Source organism: Argiope bruennichi, chromosome X2 (assembly GCF_947563725.1).
Source record: "Argiope bruennichi chromosome X2, qqArgBrue1.1, whole genome shotgun sequence".
Taxonomy (NCBI): domain Eukaryota; kingdom Metazoa; phylum Arthropoda; class Arachnida; order Araneae; family Araneidae; genus Argiope; species Argiope bruennichi.
In genome coordinates, this window is record NC_079163.1 from 73,739,929 (window position 1) to 73,760,925 (window position 20,997).

Below are 20,997 nucleotides of genomic sequence, written 5' to 3' on the forward strand. Positions count from 1 at the left end.
TCTGGAACTAATAATAAAATATTTGATTAATTTAAGAGTTAATTGTAATCAAACATGATTATGTAATTTACTTGAACTTTCTGCAAGTTCAATTAAAATCTGTTATAGAAATGCAACAGAAGAAATTACCTGTAAAAACGGTGATACATCTTTTCCATAAATTCGTATCATGGAGACGTTGGCTACGGTATCAATTGTCCCCATGAAGAAGCCCATCACAGCCAGTACTAATGTTAGAATCCAAAGTGCCTCACAGAAGGGAATGATGGCCATTGTAATACCCATCATAATGATACTGACGACAAGCAGAATATATGGATTAATCCTGAAATAAAAATTTGGTTTCATTAAGAATAACTGCTTTATTTGTAAAAAAAAATCATATTACATTTAAAACAATCAACCTTAAAATTGAAAGGCACAAAAAATTGATCCATCTTTGTGGAAACAAATTATGTTTAAAATATTCGGAAAGTAAGTACAAAAAAAAAAAAAAAAAAAAAAAGAAACTTTAAAAGGAGTTTTTCCCCACGCATTTTGATCTTTTTTTCCCCCAAATTCTAAATAAGCAGGCCATTTTTAATTAGCTTGTTAAAAATTTATAAATTCGCTTATACTTATACATCTATCTATTTTGAGAAAATGTGATAGTTTTTGCATTGGAGTTCGTTTGTTCTTTTTCAACGAATAATTTAAGTTTCTATCTTTATGGAGCCAATGGAATTCATAACTCTCTTCCTCCAACATTTAATTCTTTCGATTTGCTTCTTATTAATATCATCGTTCTAAAGTTTCTTTGTGCTAATTTGCTTCAGAAAATCCAACCTCAAAATTATTTATTCTATACTCATTATTTTCCCAAATTTATCTCCCAATGATAATTTTTAACTAAGAGAACAGAAAAAAAATTGAGGAGTATTTGAAAATTTTCTATGGGGTAAAGGGCAAAATTTAAGAAAGATACTGTTTACTTATTTGTTTGAAACACATTTTCTAGCAATTATATTGAACTTTTGTTACTATCATATTAAGATATTTGTTCGGGAACTATATTCATTAAGGGTAGTTTCCTTTTCTCAGTCTGTAATATGAAAAGTCTGCGTTTTTATCCTATTTGTTCTTCTTTCTGTTATGCCCCATTTTCTAATATGTAGCAATCAGTTCTTGTTATTTAAAAGCAAAAAAATAGCGACTTCTCGATATCGAACAAAGCAAATACATATACGAGCGAATTTTTGTTTTGTTAACGGCAGTCATTTGTCAGCCATTAACAAACAACTGCAACAGTCAATGCTGTTTATTTTAAAGTTTCAAATTTTGATGTCAACATAAAAGAAATCAATCCCGCAACTTGGATATTTAATTGGCATTTAATTTTTTCTTTTATTTCTCATTATTTCAAAATTAGATTGCAACTAGTTTATTAGAGAGCATTGATATCAAAAACTATCTTTTACGATTATTTGGAAATTTAAAACATTTTCAGATACACAGCCAGAAGAATAAATTTGAAACCAGAATCTCTTTTTTTCTTATTTATTCATTTCTCATCTTTTAAATAAATGTATATTCCAAACATATTTTCACTCTAATCAAATCTACAGATGTGAAAGCAATCATATGGTTTGATTTATTACAAACTGTTTTAGATCTGAATAAGTTGCTGTCTAATATTTATCTGATGTTTCCAAAAACACAAGATAAAAATGTTACAATGTACCTTTATCTTATTATCTAGACCAAACGAATGAATATTTAATTTTGAATCAAGATTTACGGATTCAAGATTTTGTCAAAATTCAATAGTCAAATCGTTAAACCTTGTTTTGCCTACTATCAAAATATATCTTCTTTAATTTATTTTAAAATATTTTCTTATAACTTTCTCTTTCACAATCATTTGATATGAGTTTTGATATTTGGTATTCAGCTTTTAATTTCCTTTGTCTCCTTTTCATAAAAGATAATTTCGAGTGGTATGGACACAAAATTACTTTTAATTAAATTATTTGCATTATTCGACTCCATCAATAAATATTTGCGCCTCAACTTTAAACTCATATAAATAATTGTTTAATTTAAAAATTAGTTATTACTTAAATAACTTTAAAAATAATTATTTTCAAAATTGGGAAAACACAGTCGACTTAGAACTGCCCCCAAATGCGCGACACGTGCCCAAACACGTGAACACGTGTGTACATTACACGTGTCCCAAAACTGCCAAAAACGGCCCAAACACGTGTGAAAAATAAAACGTGTCTTTGGAAGGAGCTCTTATGACAGATAGACTTACAGATAGACAGATAGAAATAGCACACGTTGCTTCTATTTTAAACAATATAGGTCAAATATATTTTCGTTTTTACTGATATGTGTTTGCGTATTTTTAAAAGTGATATTTATATTTATATATATTTTACAAATAAGCTATATATTTTAAACTTCGCTTTCAGATATTTTCCTTTCATCCACATTTTTTTTCTTTTATTTAAAAAAAAATTTACTCCTTCCTTTTTTGTTACCTTGCTCTCCCCTGGCTGAGAATCACTGTCTCAACTTAGCATTTTTATCTGAATGGAAGATGAAAAAAACTTTGCTTTTACTATACTAGCATTTAACTTTTTTTCAGGCCCGACATACGAATGCCAACTCCGGAGCAACACATACGGTCATCATCCATTATGCCTGCGGGAAATTTTAAATCCTAGTTGATACAGAAGCTCACACCCTAACGGGATTCGTACCTTATTGATCCGTTACGGTGATGACAAGGTCTGGGGTTGTCCCGAGGGGCAGGCAATGCACTCTGGATTAGAGTCTATTACCAATTGATGGGAGAGAGGGACGGATGTTGTGACTGCTCCACTAATGGATCCTGCAGGTCATGGTAGGTCCGACCTTCGTACGTCATAGTATACCAACCGTCCTATGGATAAATGAAGAGCACATCATAATGGCCGGACGCTGTAATAAGATTGCGTGGTTCTTTGATGCGTGCTCTATGACTCAGTACCATTGAGTTCGCACCACTGCTTGTATGAGAATGGATAACGATGGGTGGAGTGAAATGAGTCGGAGTCGAGCTTTTAGATTTAATTGAATCTGTGGGGGGAAGAATCGTCAATATTGCCTGAAGTCGAGGAATTAAATTACCGTTTGAGGGCTAACTCGATACTAGTTGAATTTCCAAAGTCAGTTTGATGAACTATATGTATTTTTCGGGATGTTAGGTTAACTAGTTTCTTGAAAGAAATACTTCAGTAATGGAATTTGCTTTTAAGAATATTAGCGATGTTTAAAATTTAATTGTTTCTAGAGGAAATAAAGATTCAGCAATTATCGGACCAAACCGGTTGAATGCTAACTCTAAATTGGTTAAATAATCAGTTAATCAAGATTCAGTTAATAAGCTTTTGAAAGAAATAGTTAACTTATAGAGTAGTTGTATATTCTCTTCGCCAAATTTAAGGTGATTTAGACTTATTTAGAAATAAATAATGAATGTTAGCAATATCTGAAACAAAGGAGTTAGATAAACGCATTTGAAAATTAGCTTTAAACTAGATAAATTTGAGGATTACCTGCTATGTTTATAAATAATTTAATTCTGAGTTTTGAGAATCTTTACGCAGTGGTGTATTATAACTTCAAAACTTTAAAAAAAAGCATTGATGGTCAAATATTTTTTTTTTTTTAGTTCTGACTATTTTGTTTCTTTACCATTATGTTTTAAAACTTGATACTGATACTACAGATGATTGTTCCTTTAACAATTTACAATACACATGATAATGATATATAATTAGATAATAATCTTATATATAATTAGATAATAACTTATCTAATTATATATAAGATTATTTGATTTTAATAGACATTCTGAAAACATATCAGCCATTTCTTGTGAATTTAATAACGAAATATTCGCTTGTCGCGTACGAAAATGAAAACTTAGTTCAAACAATTTAGATTTCAAAGCATAAAAATTTAAAGAATTTTGATGTTTTTATTACTTTTTAATTTACGATCTCCTGTTTTTATTAGCTAATCGAGCATTTTGAATAAGTTTCATGAAAGTAATTGTTAATGCCATTTTCTTTCCCGAACAAAAAAATTTTTCTCTTCCAAATTTTTTGCTGGACCCAATTCTCCGAGGCTTCTTCTTCTTCTTCTTTTTTTTTTTTTTTTTTTTTTTTTCCTTTTATCCGATCATTAAACACAATTTATGAAGGGGAGATGGAAAGCTAAAAAGACGTTTTAAAGATTCCATGTGTATCTCTCCGATCAAAAGCAATTCCAATTTAAAATTTATAGATTCTTATTTCCTCCTCTATTCATAGAACTAGTTCACGTTATCACGTTGAAAAGTTTACAGAAGATCGACATGTAACAAATGCATATTTTTAACGCGATAGTAGAAATGAAGGGGAAAAAACGTATATAAATTTCTATCTGTTTTTCACTATACATATAAAAAATTCCGAGTATTTCATTTTTGATGAATTTTGATGTTTAAGTCCTCCGTGGCAAAAAAAAAAAAAAAAAAAAAAAAAAATTTAGTATATCTGGGCACAATAATTCAAAAACAAAACGCAGTGAGCCAAATAGATAGAATTTGATATGTAGTCTTAGCTATAAAATTGAACTAATTATTTAACAATTACATCCGCAAAAAGGTAAGAAGTATTTTTAATAAATAGACATTTAATTTTCTTCTCTTAAATCGCATGGGCTTTATACCAAATAACACTATCTATAAAAGCGTTTTTTCAGATAAAATAGTGTATGTGCCCCAAAAACAAAGTTTTCTCTAATGGTGACAGTTGTAACTCTACTTCGGTTATTAGAAAGGAATCCTGTCAGATACATAAGCAAAGTTATGAGTATTTGAAATCAGTAGACTTTTCAATTTCCAGGTACAAAAGTGCCTTATTTCAAAAGAAGTTCATTGCAGTGAGCATTGTTTTGTATCAAGCCAACACCATGAAGCTACGGACGAATTCACCATATCCACAAAGATGCTTTTAACACAGATGTTGTCTTTTGGGAAATATTATTCACATTTTTAAAAATTTACTTCTTTTATTTATTTGCACACTGGCATTCTTCCAAGCAAAATCATTTCATTCATTTTAAATTATTGTGTTTTTATACGCTCATTGCAACTCCGTCTAGTGAAAATATTTATTCCATTTTCTGCAATAAATATTTTAATTACAGACTTATATATAAGAATATACAAGTCTGTAATTAAAAATAGGTTTCTAAAGAATCTAGAAAAGAGAACGGCATTACTGAACAATTAATTTTTAATTTTAAAACGGCGTTTTTTAAAAATGTTTCCGATGCATTATTGAACTGTCTTTTTGCCTCACACACACGCCTTCCTTTTTTTCAAATATGGCGAGGATCCAAAGACTATATTTAAATATTACATTACATGACTTTTCGAACTTTATCAGTTTTTTTTAAATAGAGATTCATTCTGATATATTGAATGAAAGCTGGACTAGATCGCTTTTGGCAAGGCAATAAATTAGAGTAATATGAAATCTTACGTTCAGATGATATAAGATATTTATTATACATTTCTATCATAAACGTAAAACTGCTTCAACATTTATGGCAAATTTAAACTGTTAACATTAAAAAAGTTTGAAATTAAGAAATTTTGAACCAGAAAAATCAATTTATTTTCTTAGAAAATTAAATTAATCTTCTTGTTTCAAAAATTTCACACTCTTGATCTCGTCTTTTTCTCCTTCAATAAAGTCTTGATGTGATTAAAAAGATTCATGTTTAAATCCACTAAAGTATGGATCATAAATAAATAATTTAGGAACACATTTTTCCAGCTTCTTTACAATTCAAATTATTAAGATGATATTTTTATACCTTACAGCATTAAATGAAGGAATTTTTATTTGTTATATCTGCATATTATGAATAAACTCTGCATCTGTTATTCTATTAAATCTGTATATGCAAATTGAATTAAATGTTTTATTTTATGAAAACAAGTATGAAGAAAATATTCAAAAAAGTGAATGAAATCACACAATTCTTTTATTTTTGACATATTTCACTCAAAAAAAAAAAAAAAAAAAAAAAAAAAACGAACTCTTGGATGTATTTTACAATAATTTTTTAAAATCAGTTTCCCTTTATTTTTTAGTGTGAAATGCCAATTTTTTGCATTAAATCCATGTAAGAATTGAGTTTTTAGCTTTTTTTCACACCCTAATTTGCAAATAAGTAAAATTAGAACATAAAATATGAAACAGTATTCTTAAATTTCTAATACTAATAAGTATTCAAGATCATCATAAGTTATGTCCCGAAAACTTTCCTAAAAGCCAAGCGCCAATCTCAGCGCTCCTGTAACAGGAACCTCATGCTTGTCCTTTTATATAATAACGATCCAGTTTCCCCAGCAATCCTATGAATGAAAGAGTATCGAATTGTGTGAGTTGGGAGCAATCTTTCTTCATTCTGTGCAGACAGTGCGTAAATGGTGACGCAGAGAAATCGATGCGCAGGACGCTGTCTTAGACCCCACCCTCAAACTTGGTCTTGCATCAAGAGACCCTGCCTACACTTTAAACAGAAATTATGCATTAGAATGTCGCAAAAGAATTTGTTTGTTTGTAAAGTTTAGGGAACGGCGAATCAAAATATTTTATGTCATTCCCTAGACAAAAATTTTGACAAGGCATTTTTTGACAATAACGTTTTATAGCAACAATCTCCAAAATAATAAAACACCTTGGAAGATCCTTCCAACAGTAAGCTTAGGAACTGTGCATTAAATTATTGATCAGAAATTGGAGAATGTTTTGGAGACAATGAGACGAGTCTAAAAATACTTAGTTTCGTCCTCTTCCTCTCATTAATTTTGAAAATCAATTGAGAGAAAAAGAATGAAATGACATGGTCGAGTTCCCAAAATGTAAGATGAGTATCTTTATTGGCTAAATTTAATGTACGGAAATTATATACGTTCAGTGTCTTGGGATCCAAGACCTACATTTAGTTGAATATTCTGTACAGTATCCTATTATTACAATGACTCCAATTTATAGTTGGAGGAATAAATTGGTACGTTTGAAGCTTCTATTCAAAAATCGTAATTAAAAAATAAAAAATTGGGATAAATTTTATAGTTTTATTTAATTTAAAACTACATTCCTACTATTTAAAAAAACACGTGACTGACTAACATTTTATAGAACGTTAATTTTTGAAAACGAGCATGGAAAATCAAGTGACATAAGAAGAATTGTAGCACTGAAATATCCCTAGTAGAAAACTGTAATTTAAAATAAAAGAAAAATTGCATGGAGAAATTGAGCTGTCTTTTATATTAAAAAGGAAATATTACTAATATAGTTATCCTATGCATTAAAAAAGAAAATATTACTCGAAGAATTTGAAATGTTTTATGTATTAAACGGGAGTTGCTACTTAATGAAATAGAGCTATCCATCATATAAAAGAGGTAATATTATTTAAAGAAATTAAAATATTCCACGCATTGTTATTGGATGACATTTCATAGCATTCCGTGTCAAGCTTAGTGTCTTTTAACCGTTGTAATCTGTTAGTACAGCTCGGTTTAAAATCAGTGCCCATTTAGCACATCCTGTTGCAGAATATTATACAATCCTGAGCAATATTATATTATATAAATTAATATTCAACAATATTATACAATATTGCGAATATTATTTAATATCATACAATATTGTACAACATATATGTGCTACTAGAGTGAAGCGTGGGTAAAATGCTCGATTCCGCAAAGAACTTCCGTCTATGCGAGTCTGGCGCACATTCAGTCTTTGATTTTTTTTTTATTATGTTAAATTTTCTCATGTTGGTGAGATAAGAAAGTTTAGTTTCTTTTTTGGAAGTCGTTTCACACTATCAAGCCAAGGCTCAAAATTAGAAGACGAATCATAACATAACTTCGTGTAACTTTAATATGGGAAGCTAAATTTTAGAAAAAATATATAAATACTGTAGAATCTAATTATCTGAACAACCATGAATAAAAAAATTCACCAAAAAAAACAACGCTGAAGTCTTTTTTTTTTTTTTTTTCAGTCTTTCCTGCAAGAATACATTTTGTTTGTCCATGCGAGCATTTAACTCTGTCATTCCACTATGAAAATCTATCTCTACGTGTTTAGTAAAATAGAACAGAAAGCAATGCTTTAAAATGAATTAGAAACTTCCATAAATAATACTTTACTTTCATAAAAAGTAGTGGTCAAATTTAAAAACAGATAGTAAACGACTTTTTTTCCCCCAGATGTATATGAATATAAGTGACCCGAAAAGAAAAATAGCTATTGATGGTGAAACTTCATTACGTCAGAGCGGAAGAAAAATAAAACCGAAATGCAATTAGGTTCACCTCTAATTTCCACTTCATACCACTACAGGTAATTATTATTTACTAGTAACGCAACCACTTTAAAGGAGAAACGCATGAAATGAAAATTTGTTTTCAAGAAGAGGAAAAAAGGCTATACAGGATAATAGAAAGGACTTTTTCTGCTATGAGGAGAACAAAAGACCCGCCCCCCCTATTTTTAGAGAAAATTTATGATACAACCACTAATCTTTTTCAAGTTTCTAGTTTCTATTTATCTTCTTTAAGCTTGTTCGCCATCAGTCAGACAAAATGTTGAAAGAATTTATAAACCCTTGTAAAAAATTACAAGCATATAATCTATTTATTTCATTCAGTATGCAAATGTTTCAAATTTCAGACCAGTATATTTTTCAGTAACGTAGAGCATTATGTTAAATAAAAAATTATGAGTTTATGAGTTCTTTGAGTTTAATTAGGAGTTTATTGATTTATAAGACAAGTTAGATAACTGGGTAATATAAAATGGACGATTTTTTGAGACTAGGTCTTATAAACAGATAAATAAAATACACAACAGCGACATAATATATCTTCTTTAAACATACGAAAAGACACTGCAAATAGAAAACAAACGCGATATTTTTCTAGAAGTATTTTTTAATATGGCATGCATCTGATTTATCAAAATGAGCGCAGTAATTTTGCTTTGTTAAAGCATTTATTAAATAAATTCCAGGTATTGAAATGGTATATTTTACCATTTCAATATTCGTATAAATAAAATGAGTCGTAACACAGATGTTTCTGATACACAAATTTCGAACACATCAAAATTTTTTGATCGCATTTGATTCTTTGTCTACATTGTTCTACATCACCAATGTAATTGTTGAATCTCATAAAAACATAAAACTACCTTCTGCATATTATACAATGGCGCATAAACTCTCCCGTCACCTCCCGTGGCCTTTCTAATTTTTCATATCTATCATTCTTTATTTGAAACTGTGATTGCTTTTTGATGGCGTTGCGCCTGTTTGACAACTATAGAAGAGCGCTCTCTATAAGCGGCAGCCACATTTCTTTGTTAACAACCGTCTTCATTGTCAACAGCCTCCAGTTAATCTTCCATACTCCATCACGCGAAGGGTGTCCCCCTCAAACCCACGTGGGGGCAGGGGTCCCCATTCTCGACAAGCGTAAATAAAAGAGCTGCTCTTTTTCCCTCCCTTCATAGGAGTGAATGTTCTAGTATCGTAACAGAAGATGACTTTGTCTTTCTATTGTTTTCCATGGAAATTAATTGCCTTAAAAATTAAAGAAGAATGTTCAAGGAAAATGTTAATTTCTTCAAGGAAGAATGTTCAAGGAAAAAAAAAAAAAGTTGTTAATTTCTTCAAGGTGATATTGATTAACATCTACTTTTTCCATATTCCGAGGTAACAGAAAACAATTATTATATATCATAAAGCATTCTAAATTTCAAATTTGTCTGCAATAAAAAAAAAACAGAAATGAAAATAGGATGGAAAAATGAAGCCGAATGAAAAAATAAAGACTGGAAACAAAGTGTGAAAGAAGAAATTAGTTCAAATCTAAAGATACAAAATTAAAACGTAACCAGAAAAATTTTAATTTTTATTTGCTATTATTATCTTATATTCTAAATATTAAAATATCTGTTGTGGTTAAAAACTATAATTTAAGAAGCTTCGTTCTATGTATAAAAATTAACTGTTAAAATTAAATCACTAATTATCCGATTGCTTTTAAACATCGCCGATACTACAATCGCTATTTGACATATCAAACATTAAATATCATAAACATTCGTGGCCCCGATACTTAAGTACTTATCTACTTAAGTGGTCAACCCTTACCCGATTAATACTTAAATACTTAAGTCCTTAATTACTACTGAAATCAATTCTGATTCACTTACAGGATTGTGGGAAAATGTGGAATTGCTTTTAGCGAAGACGAGTTGCGAATTACGTGTTTTCATATAATGAATGAAAGCAGTTCCTCGACTTAATCGCATAAAAATGATCTTCCCAAATTTCCTTGAAATTAGTATCCTAAAGGCTTTTATGACGTGCTTCTAAAAATATGATAAGTAATTATTGTTGGATGCAAACCTACGATAAATGGGTTTGCATTACATAAAATGACCATCTTAAATCATCTAGTTAACATTATACTCTTACCCAAAATGAAAGAAAAAGGAATTTGGACTTCCAATGAGGAAACAGAGGGAAAAAACCCTATTTGTTTTCTAATACAATGCCAGTAAAGAGTGGAAAGAGCAAATTATAGAGTTTGTCTTCCTAATCCAAAAAAGTGGGAGTTTAATTTGAAGATGGCGTATAGATGGTATGATAAAGGAACCGAATTTCAGTGTTCGCTTGTGCTTAAGAGAACTTCTGGTTATGTAATCATGTTACCAACCAAATGAAGTTAGCTTAATATCCCGTTTTCAACTAAGTCTTCCTACGATTAGAAATATATATATAATTTGCTAATATGTTTCTTACTTTTTCTCTCCATGAGAGATTTGTTGGTTCCTCATGCAGTATATTTATATCAGTTATACATTATTTCAAATAAAAGTGAAGGTTTTTGGCCTGAAAGAGCAGGGCAGAAATTTTAATTGCAAAAGGAGAAACTGTGTCTAGTCGCTGAAGATAGTTGAGAACCATCTGCTTAGCTCAAAATTGCATTTTTTTTCTTTGCATTTAAAAAAAAAATTACAGTCTATGGTTTCTTTTCGAGTCACATTCTTATCTGTTTCATTTTGATAAAAATAACACAAAATCAGACTGATCAGTTTCCTTTAATTAAATCAATGTTCCATTTTGAAAGTACACGAGGGATATTTTTAATAGAACTTTCACTTTCAAACCGTGGTCTGTTGACTTGAAATACACTTGAGATGACGTCCTCTCTCCAAACCTCTGCACTTCAAATGATTCAATGTGCATAAGGGTTGTATATATATGGTCCAAATGAGAGAGGAAAATAAAGTGAGTTCAATAAAGGGAGAGAGAGAGAGAGAGAGGTTTTCAGGCTTGTAAAATAGAATAAAACATTAATTCTACGGTTTCAATCGATTCTATGGAAATTATTTCCGTAACATATCAAAATACGAGTTAATAAATAAGAGATTTAAAGACATAAATCTACTGCAACAAAAAAATATTAATTAGATCACTGACAAAAAGAATTTAATCTCACAAGGAAGCCGTTCCTGACTATTCAATACTCGCTTTAAGAAAATTCTTTGAAATGCTTTTAGGATTTATTTTTTCAAATCTCAACGTATATCTGAATGGCTCGGCTATTGTAAATATACGAATCGATAAGCTTCTAATGGAAAAAAGTTGGGGTATATTTCTGTGTTGGCGTTTATTTCAGATGAAACGATTGGCGACTGTGTTTGCTCTTTCTTCTGTCTGGTGCCATCGCGTCTAGCACACAAATAAGAGAAAGAGGCGCATCCCAAAGGGTGCAAAGACTGCTTTTCCAACCAGTGTTAATCGAATAAGGGGAAGAGTGGTATAAGGAGCTGTTTCCCTTGAAGACATAAGCAGATTAAAAATGCGGGAGATCTCAGAGACTTTATCCAAAATGAAGTTATCTCATTCTACTTAATGTAACATTTTCAATGGCGTTTCTGCAGAGATATTTTATGTTGCATTCCGCGTTTTGTTTACATTTTTGGAGTGGTTTCTTTTTACTTTAACATTTTCTTCTTTTGTTAGCAGATTGTATGTTTGCTTCTTAATTGATTCAAGATTCCCTGGCTATTTAAGGCGACCGAGACTTATAGTATTTTCTTTACTTATCTTTACTTTATATTTATCTTTCTGTACTTTATAGTATGTTTCGTCTCCACTCTAAACTTTCAAGTTTTCATTTCCTTAATTTTAGACACATTTTTATTATTTTATTTCTGCATGATTCTTTATTAAATGGACTCGTAACATTCACAAAATAAAATTGTAATGGTAATAAAATAATTAACTTATTTCCAAACTGTTCTCTTTCTATTATATTTACTTCCTCTCATTTCTTAGATGAACACTGAAAGTTAAGTGGCACGTAAAAGAAACAAATTGGAAGTGCTTATATTGCGTTTAATTTCTAATGTAATGCTTCAAATAATTTGAAGATCCTTTGATTTTGCTTTGCTTTCTAGATATGTAAAAATATTCCATTTACTTTGTAAAAATTAGAGTTTTTTAAGTTTAAAAAAAGGGCATTATATTTTTAGTAATTTTTTTTCAAATAAACCAAAGTAATAGTCATATTTTACTTTTCACTTTTATTTTAGTTACTTTTACTATCTTTATTTTCATGAGAAAGAAAGAGAAAAAAAAATTAAAAAGAGAATAAAAGGGGACGCATATTGTAGTTATATTGCCAAAAACAGTCAAAAAAGAATCGAGTTAATGTAATTTCTGCAAAGGATAAAATCATGCGTGTCAATCTATGTCATAATAATGTCAGCGCACATTATATACCGATATGCACAATTTTTTTCCACGGGCGTATACAATTTTCACTCGATTTTTTTTTGATACCTTGCATTACTTTCTTCGATGCAAGTAAATCAGTATTGTTTTAACTATTCTATTCTTCGCCATATGGGAATAATATCTATTCTTTGAATAATTTCATAGAATGACTATTTTTATATATATTATCCTCCTTTAATTGAAGAATTTGTGAAAGTGTTTAATTCTTTAAGAGTTTAAAGTTATAATATTAGTCGAGTTTTTCCTTTTTCTAGATTAAAATTTTCGCGATGAGCTATTGGTGGAGGCTCCTCTTTGGTCACAATGATCGCAATAAATGAATAGGATTAAGAAGAACAGAAATGCGAGATCACCGTGTATGTGGGCCAAGTAAAATATAAATCTTGCGACGGGTATAAAATGCTTTTATACTAGTGTGGTCTCGGAAAGATTAGGCAACGAAATGCTGGATAAGGCGTTGTCTTTATCATCTGACCACAGATTAGAATTGCATTAATCTTGTTTAGCAGATCTTTCATGCAGTTTCAAAATGGTATGTTAATACAACACATCTACCATATCAAATCAGATGGGATTGTAGGATTCACTGGTTCAGTTTATGTTTCGATGCTTGAAGAATCTGCGAAGACGTTGATGTTCCAGACGCTATGTAACTAATTATCAATTATAAAAGTTTTTCCTTTCATAGTTAAAAACCTATAGATTTAGGGGTAAAAGAAATGGGTAGAACAAAAACATTTTTTACGAATAATCAACATTATGAAGATTCTGAAAATTTAATAAGCCATTAATTATTTTCATTAATTTTCATAGTAATTTACGGACTCTCTGCAATAATTAACAATAATGATATTCTGGACGAAAAGATGATTAATTGTGGACAAGAAACTAGACACTTAAGTACTCAAAACTCCAAGAAAGTATTACCAAAATGCGTGGATCTTATACAAAAATTTAATATAAAATCAACAATTAAAAAGTAGAAATCATTTTCATTGGTATTTCACAAATTTTACAAAAGGAAAACGTTGGATGAAAATACTTTTAAATCTCATTATCAAAAAAATGGATTAAAAAAAGAAAAGACAAAGAGAGAGAAAGAAACCCCAACGTTAGTTCTTTAAGCCTTTTGTAAAGAAGCTCGGTTAACGGATGGCTTTGAAAACTCATCACCAGTATGTTCAAGGATAAGGGCTGAATCCTTTTAAAGCTCTTAAAACGCCGGGATGGAGGGATAAAATAGAGCTGTCAAAGCGATTTTCCGAAAGGCATCCGAAGCCTGACTCAACCGCGCCTTTTCAGTCAATCCCACCATCCTCCCCCGTAAAAAATTTCAACGCAAAAACGAATGCATATCCAAACCGATAAGGCTGTTACAATCTGATGACGTGGCTTGGTTACTTCATTTCACTTCTGTCCTCCCCTTTCTCTTTTAGCGATGGGGAGGGTCCGTCATATATGAGCGCACCCGTGGAGACTGTTAATAGCCCGAGATGATACGGGGATCCATTCCCTTTCGTTAATTCTGATAAAACGTTTTTCAGCGTAGAACGGCTACTTCCTCATCCAATTCGTGGATCTCGGAAGTGTTCCGGGTGAGGATTGATAATGTAACACAAAAAATGATATAAGAAGTTATCTTTGAAAAAAATCTCATTCGTAGTCTAAAATTTTTAAAAAAAATATGATTTAGTTTTTCAAAATTATTTATTCTAATTTTTAAAAGTCACATTGTTTCAATAATGTCTGGGTTGTCACCATTTCAGCATTAAAAAAATGTGGTGAATTGTAAGGTTATAGGTATATTATTTGTACAAAATTAAACGGCATGCGAGATAAAAATGGGTTTTTCTAAATAATAAAATTATTTTCTTATTAAAAAAAATATTCATTTCAGGAATAGATCAAAATATAAAAAGTTCTAAAATTTTATGAGCGCTTTCTTCAAAAAGTAATTCCAAAAATAATTCACATTACAAGAATATTTTTTCTTTTAAATAATTATCTTCTATTTGAATAATAACGCTAAAATTTACTGAAAATATTAATTGTTCAATTGCTTAAAAAATCTTAATTTAAAAATATAATTTTCAAATTCTGTACATACTGTAGTAAATATAAGCAGATTATAATAAACTAATTATGCATGAACTATTGCAAAAATTATACCATTAGCAATTTCGGAACTTTTTGAAAATTTCGTCTTATAGCGGTATAAATATAGGATTTTAGTAAAATCATAATAATTTATACCCAAAAGTAATGCTGTCCTATTAAATTTTGTTAAAGTCAATTTTTAAAAACATATTACGGTATTTCTATACCACACTTCTTTTTTTAAAATTCGATCATAGTCAGATTCTTTTTTAAAATATTGAACACAGTCGGATACTTCAAATGAACCCCCTCTCACCCAAATGATGTTTTATATTTAAAAGTATTCTATTTAAATTTTTATTTATTTTGCTTGGAAAATTATTCATTGACATTGGATTTATTGTACTTCGCATTTCAAATGTTGAATATGATGCACATGGCATTCATACACACCGTTTTCAATAATTACCCCCTACTATATAAATTAAAATTATTTTTATCATTTTTAAATGTAGTTTTGCTACCAAATTTATTTTTCAATGCCATAGAAAAAAAAATTTCACCACATTTTTAAAAAAAAGTAAATTGCCGGAGTTCTTGAATCCAAAGGTTCTTACCCTCTAGTTATTACTACTGCTGAAGAAAAAAGTGATATTATACATATAGTTACCTAGTGAATCAAAAATTGAAACGGCTTAGGATTATGCCATTTTTTTTAAAGGAAATATCGTAACTCTGTTGGAAATCAGCTCTAGAGACGGCGTAATCCCCATGTTAAGAAGAAAATGCCTCGTCTGCATTTCCTGGGAGGGATAAGCAGGAGGGAAATAACTCAACTCCACCACATATATTGCGTAGTATATCTCTGAGAACAATTCCACTATTCATGACTTTTTGTAAGAAGAACAGAAAATATTCAATACTTATACTTTTAATAACAGGAAACTCAATTATCTTATGATGGAAGGGATAATTTTTCAGTATTGAATATTGTTAAGGGTCTCGAAAGTTCAATGTCAAGTTAAAAAAGAGTGAAGATAAATAACATCAAAGGAGCATAAATTACATTTATAATATAGGAATTACTTTAAGTTTCTTTCAATTTAATTATTTATCCATACTAAAAAAATTTACCATTAAAAATATTACACAAAATTAACTATATAGTACTTTAACCCTTTCTAGGGCCTTGGGAAGTATGCTTCCCACCAAATTTATCAATCTTTGTATGAAATTATGTAGGTTGGCATAAGTTCTGACAAATTTTTTTAGTAAGTCAGAAACTTAGATGCTTCAGTTCTTTATCTCAGACAAAATGATGTGCCTTGATTTGTTACTTAATTATTAATTAACCAAATTAATTAGTTAATTAAATTAAATTTATCTAATAAGCTAAATGAATCCCTTTTCTTATTCTAATTTCAAGTCTAAAAATATTTTAACATAATATGACTAGAAAAAAGTGGCCCTTTAAAGGGTTAAATCAGATGTATTACTTTTATCACTTTTCTTAATTTGCACGATATCTTTCAAAGGCTCATAATTTTAGGAATCTTTAAAAATTTGGTCATTTTTCATTTTTCATTTTTCAAAATTTATTCAATATTTTGCTCCATAATCCTTTTTGATATAATAAAAAAACAAAATAAAGTTCAAGGTATTGTAAAAAACCGTTTATTACCATTATATTAAAAAAATACATACCGCGCAAATGATTTTATAAATAAAGAGTAGCAGAACTAAAGAGTTAAAAGAGACTTAATTAAAAGCCCATAATTGCTAGTGATACCATCAAAAGTAAATAAAGTTTAAGACAAATAAAAAAAATGAAGAAATTTCAATAGGTAATAAAAAATGAATAACAATAATTAAATATTGCGTTTATTTCGGACTTTAAATTTTAGATGCTTTGTGTATAGGCTAGGATCGAGTTCTCGACGTTATCCTCTTTAACTCTAAGTAACAGCATTAATAAATTATGAGCTTGCAAAAGCATTCAAAAAGAACTAATTCACTTCCGATAAATTGCTTCAACCTACCTTGCTAAGTTCGTTTCAACTTCCTCGAAGAAATAAAAAGAGTTCAAAAACGAATTGAAGTTTATTGGTTGACTTTTTGTTTGTGTGCATTAGATTCCAAGTCACGTAGACATTTTGTACAGAAAGGATTTAGGAAATGCTGTTGTGGTACAGACGACAGTAAAGGGAATTTAGTTTCGAAGCTTTTTTTGTCAATAAAATTTTCAGCTTACAGGTTTAAGATTTTTCTGTTAACTAGAGACAAGATTAGTGAATGATATAAAAAAGAACTCCGATGATTTAATTTCTTTTTCCTTTATTTTCCATTTCCAACAGCCAATCTATTTTTATTTGTTATTTTTCTTACACATGTTTCTACTGCTTCGCCTACTTTTTAAAATTAGTTTTTTGCTTTAATTGGAAATCTTGTTATCTACTAGAAACTGAAACTGAACTTCCAGTAGAAGGCATGATTTTTTTATTTTTTTATCTTCTAACAAGAGACATGGTCTGTAATTACATGATATGCTTTTTTTGATATTTTATCCTTTTTTTCATGTGCATATATTTTTGCAACGTAATCTTTAACATATTAAACTTCCATAAAATCACAAAGCATTGCAGTTAAATATATAAAACTCTAAAAGTAATAGCAGCTTCTTATGATCATGTCCATTAATATGAAGTTTTCAGGAAAAGAAAAACATTTAAAGAAACTAAATTTAGAAGCATTTCAAAGATATAAAGGTAAGTCAGCCATCTAACTCTCCGACCCGCCACGAAGTCACACGGATTTAAACCATAAAAACTGAATGACCGGACAGCCGCAACAGTAACATTGGCGGGAACTGTGGTTGAGTCCTAATGGCCACCATCGGCCACGGTACAACCCTCCCCGAAGGAAGTATGTCCTGTCATCGATGGGAGGAGTCAGATCCCCCACCTATTAGTGTACCCTCCAGGGTGGCGAGATCCAACCACCATGCCGGAAGCATCTCATCCTCACTTCGAGGTTCCCCCTGGGGGGGGGTAAGATATAAAGGTAAAGGAAAATATTTTAATTCATGTTAAAAATCATATCAAGTTATGAACTCTAATTCAAAAATTGGTCATTGAATATTTCAGCTGCATTCAATTTATGTCTATGATTTCTAATAAAAATATAAATAAGTCATTGATTTCGAACAAAATAATTATCAAGCAATTCACAGTTTTATTCTGAAATAAAATTTCTGTAACAATTAATTAATAGTCCCACATTTGTTCAGGCTTCTACGTTCTACAATGAACGAACAAATGCCAAGTTCATTAATTAAACTGATTTATTTGGCCAATAAGAAAAAATTAACCATTTAGAAAGTTAAAACTTAAAAAACAAACTATTTGAACAAACTAATCAATCTATTAGCAGAACCTTCAAAAATTCAACATTTTTTTTTATAAAAATAATAAAAAACTACAAGTTTAAGATAAAATTATTTTTTCATGATAGAAAACTTTCCAATTCAAACTGCATTGTTATCTTTCTCTTTCAAGAATAAAACTTTCCGCAGCACAACGTCGCTTCATTCAAAATAAACTGCATTTCTTATCCCAATATTAGAAGTCAGAAAAGTTTAAAGTGTAAGTTAAGTTGATTATTCCGGATGTATTAGTTCCTAAGTTAAACATTTCTTCCTTGGATACTTACGCCATCGCCTGATGGCCTGAATCAACAAGAACACCTCCTTAGACTCTGGAGACCTTAGCAACCATTTCTAAGTAATCACATGTATTTACTCGAGAATACGGGATAAGGAAAGGCTTAGGAACTTTATTAAGTTGGATAGAAATAAAATCTTATTGGATGAGAAGATCGTGTTATATATAACAGACGTTAGAGCATTGCTTTTTGTGTGTGTCCTAGGTAACAGATTTTAACCCGTTTGTGCTCAAAGCAATACGGTCAATTTGCTTTCATCTGTTTTTCTCTTTGATATGTCGAGTGCTTTATTTAATAACATTTGATGGCAGATAGAATTGTTATATTCTAAATTGTTACTTAAATGTGATTCTTATATATTTATTCATATCAGATGATACTGTGCTTAATTTAGTTAAATGAAAATCCTGTTTTGAAGTTATACAAGTTTCATTTTAGGACGAATTTCATAATACTGGATTGGGGTCTGATAACTTACATTTAATCTCTAAAATTCCCCACCATATCAGCATTTTAGAGCGCATTCGATTCTCAGTCAATGCGTTAAGTATCTTTGCATTGGATCCAACATCGAACACCGGGTCCAGCATCAGAATCGGGTTTCCAACATCGAACCTTCGGTCTTGAAGGTGAAGCTGTACTACCAGGTCATCGTTACCCTTTTTAATACTTCAAAAAAAGTTATAATTACAATAATTGGAAAAATCGGATGCCGAACCAATTGAATTCTTTCCAACGGAGACTTAGAAATCACATAACGTTAACGAATTTTAAAAAAGATCGCAATGTATGCACAAATTGATTAGGCAAACATGAAGCATAGATTTATGCAAGCTAATCATTTTTTTTGCATAGTTCTAACCATTAGTATTAAACAGAATTAGTACGCCTCATATGTACTTACAAATAAATTATTCCATTAGTTATTTTATTTTTTAAATTCAAAGCAAATGGATAGATTTCTTTGGATTGATGTCCAATTTTCAACGTTACCTGCCCCAGATAGTTTTAAAGAACAATCGTGTAAAACAAAAACAAAAATGGTGCATATATAGTGGAAGTAGATTGAGACCACTCTGCCACTATCATTCACAGAAAAAAAATGAGTCTTAGTCTTAGATTTCCATAGAATTCGAAATATGGAATGTAAAACAGAACACAATAAAAGATATCCGCAATTTGAGTTCAGTGTAAAAGAATAAAAATAAAATAAATCTCTAGGAAACATTGTATCAACAATAGAAAAAATTTAATTCACAACACTAATATTTTTTAACATGAAATGACATACATAGAACTAAGAAATTATTTATGAAAATATCATTAGCCCTAGTTTTGTATTATGAATATTAGTTTCCATAAACAGAAATCTACAACAATGATAATTTATATTTTCTATAAATACCAAATTCGATAAAGTATTGAAAATGAAACTGTTCAGCAGAATTTTTTATTTGCTTTTTCAGAAAAGTCTCGTATGTTCAAAATTTCTCTAAATTCGCAAACCAATGTCTTTTTTGACATCTAGTATTCAATTTAATTTAGTTATATCAACGTCCCAACTGGAAGCAACATGAAGGTTATTTTGAGAAAGACCTTGTAATATCGAGCCTCAGTCAGATAAAGAGCTCGACATTGGAGCTGCCACTCCTCTTCTGGTTTCTGCATCACACCAGTGGGAGAACATTTGTTCCAAGAAGTCAGATTTTACGTTCTTAAAGCCGGTATACACGAAATTTTGTGTGTTAATTAATTGCTGTGAAGTCATATTTTCTCCAACAGAAGGAATTTTTTCGTATCATTTCCGATTTCAAGAGAGATTCAGTAAGCTAAATTCAAAGCAGAAGACACGATATGAACTGCGATCAAAAGAAAATGCGCGTTTTTATGAATGCTTCGGTTTTTTTTCACTTTTTTTGACTCTGTCTAGAACCGCCATTCTTCCCGTTAAAAGTAGCCTTCCAAGTCAATTTTCAAATTGAGAGCTGGTTAATTAATTTATTAAATTATCATCTCGGTTCGAAGAGGGACTAGAAAAATGAAGACAAAGTTCATCATTTTTTTCTTTTCTTAATTCAGATTGAAAAGATGGAGTGCTGATAATTGAGCTAAACACTCAAGCAATTTTCCAAAAATTTCAGAAAAACAGACGAATTTCGATTTGATTACATAGTTATCAGAAATAAATTTAAGAAATGGTTATGCTATTGGAATGGCGAAAAATGTAGCAATGATGTAAATAAATATATCAATCTAAAA

At 30.1% G+C, this 20,997-nt stretch overlaps 1 protein-coding gene across 2 annotated transcripts in view; it reads right to left on the minus strand.

Annotated features, from left to right (window-relative positions):
* LOC129961029 (major facilitator superfamily domain-containing protein 4A-like) overlaps positions 1 to 20,997 on the minus strand; it is a 104,714-nt gene that overhangs the window by 31,886 nt on the left and 51,831 nt on the right. For both annotated transcript variants that reach the window (XM_056074822.1, XM_056074821.1), the window contains exon 2: positions 130 to 325. In XM_056074822.1, the coding sequence (XP_055930797.1) occupies positions 130 to 325 (196 nt within the window). The remainder of the gene's footprint in view (positions 1 to 129; positions 326 to 20,997) is intronic.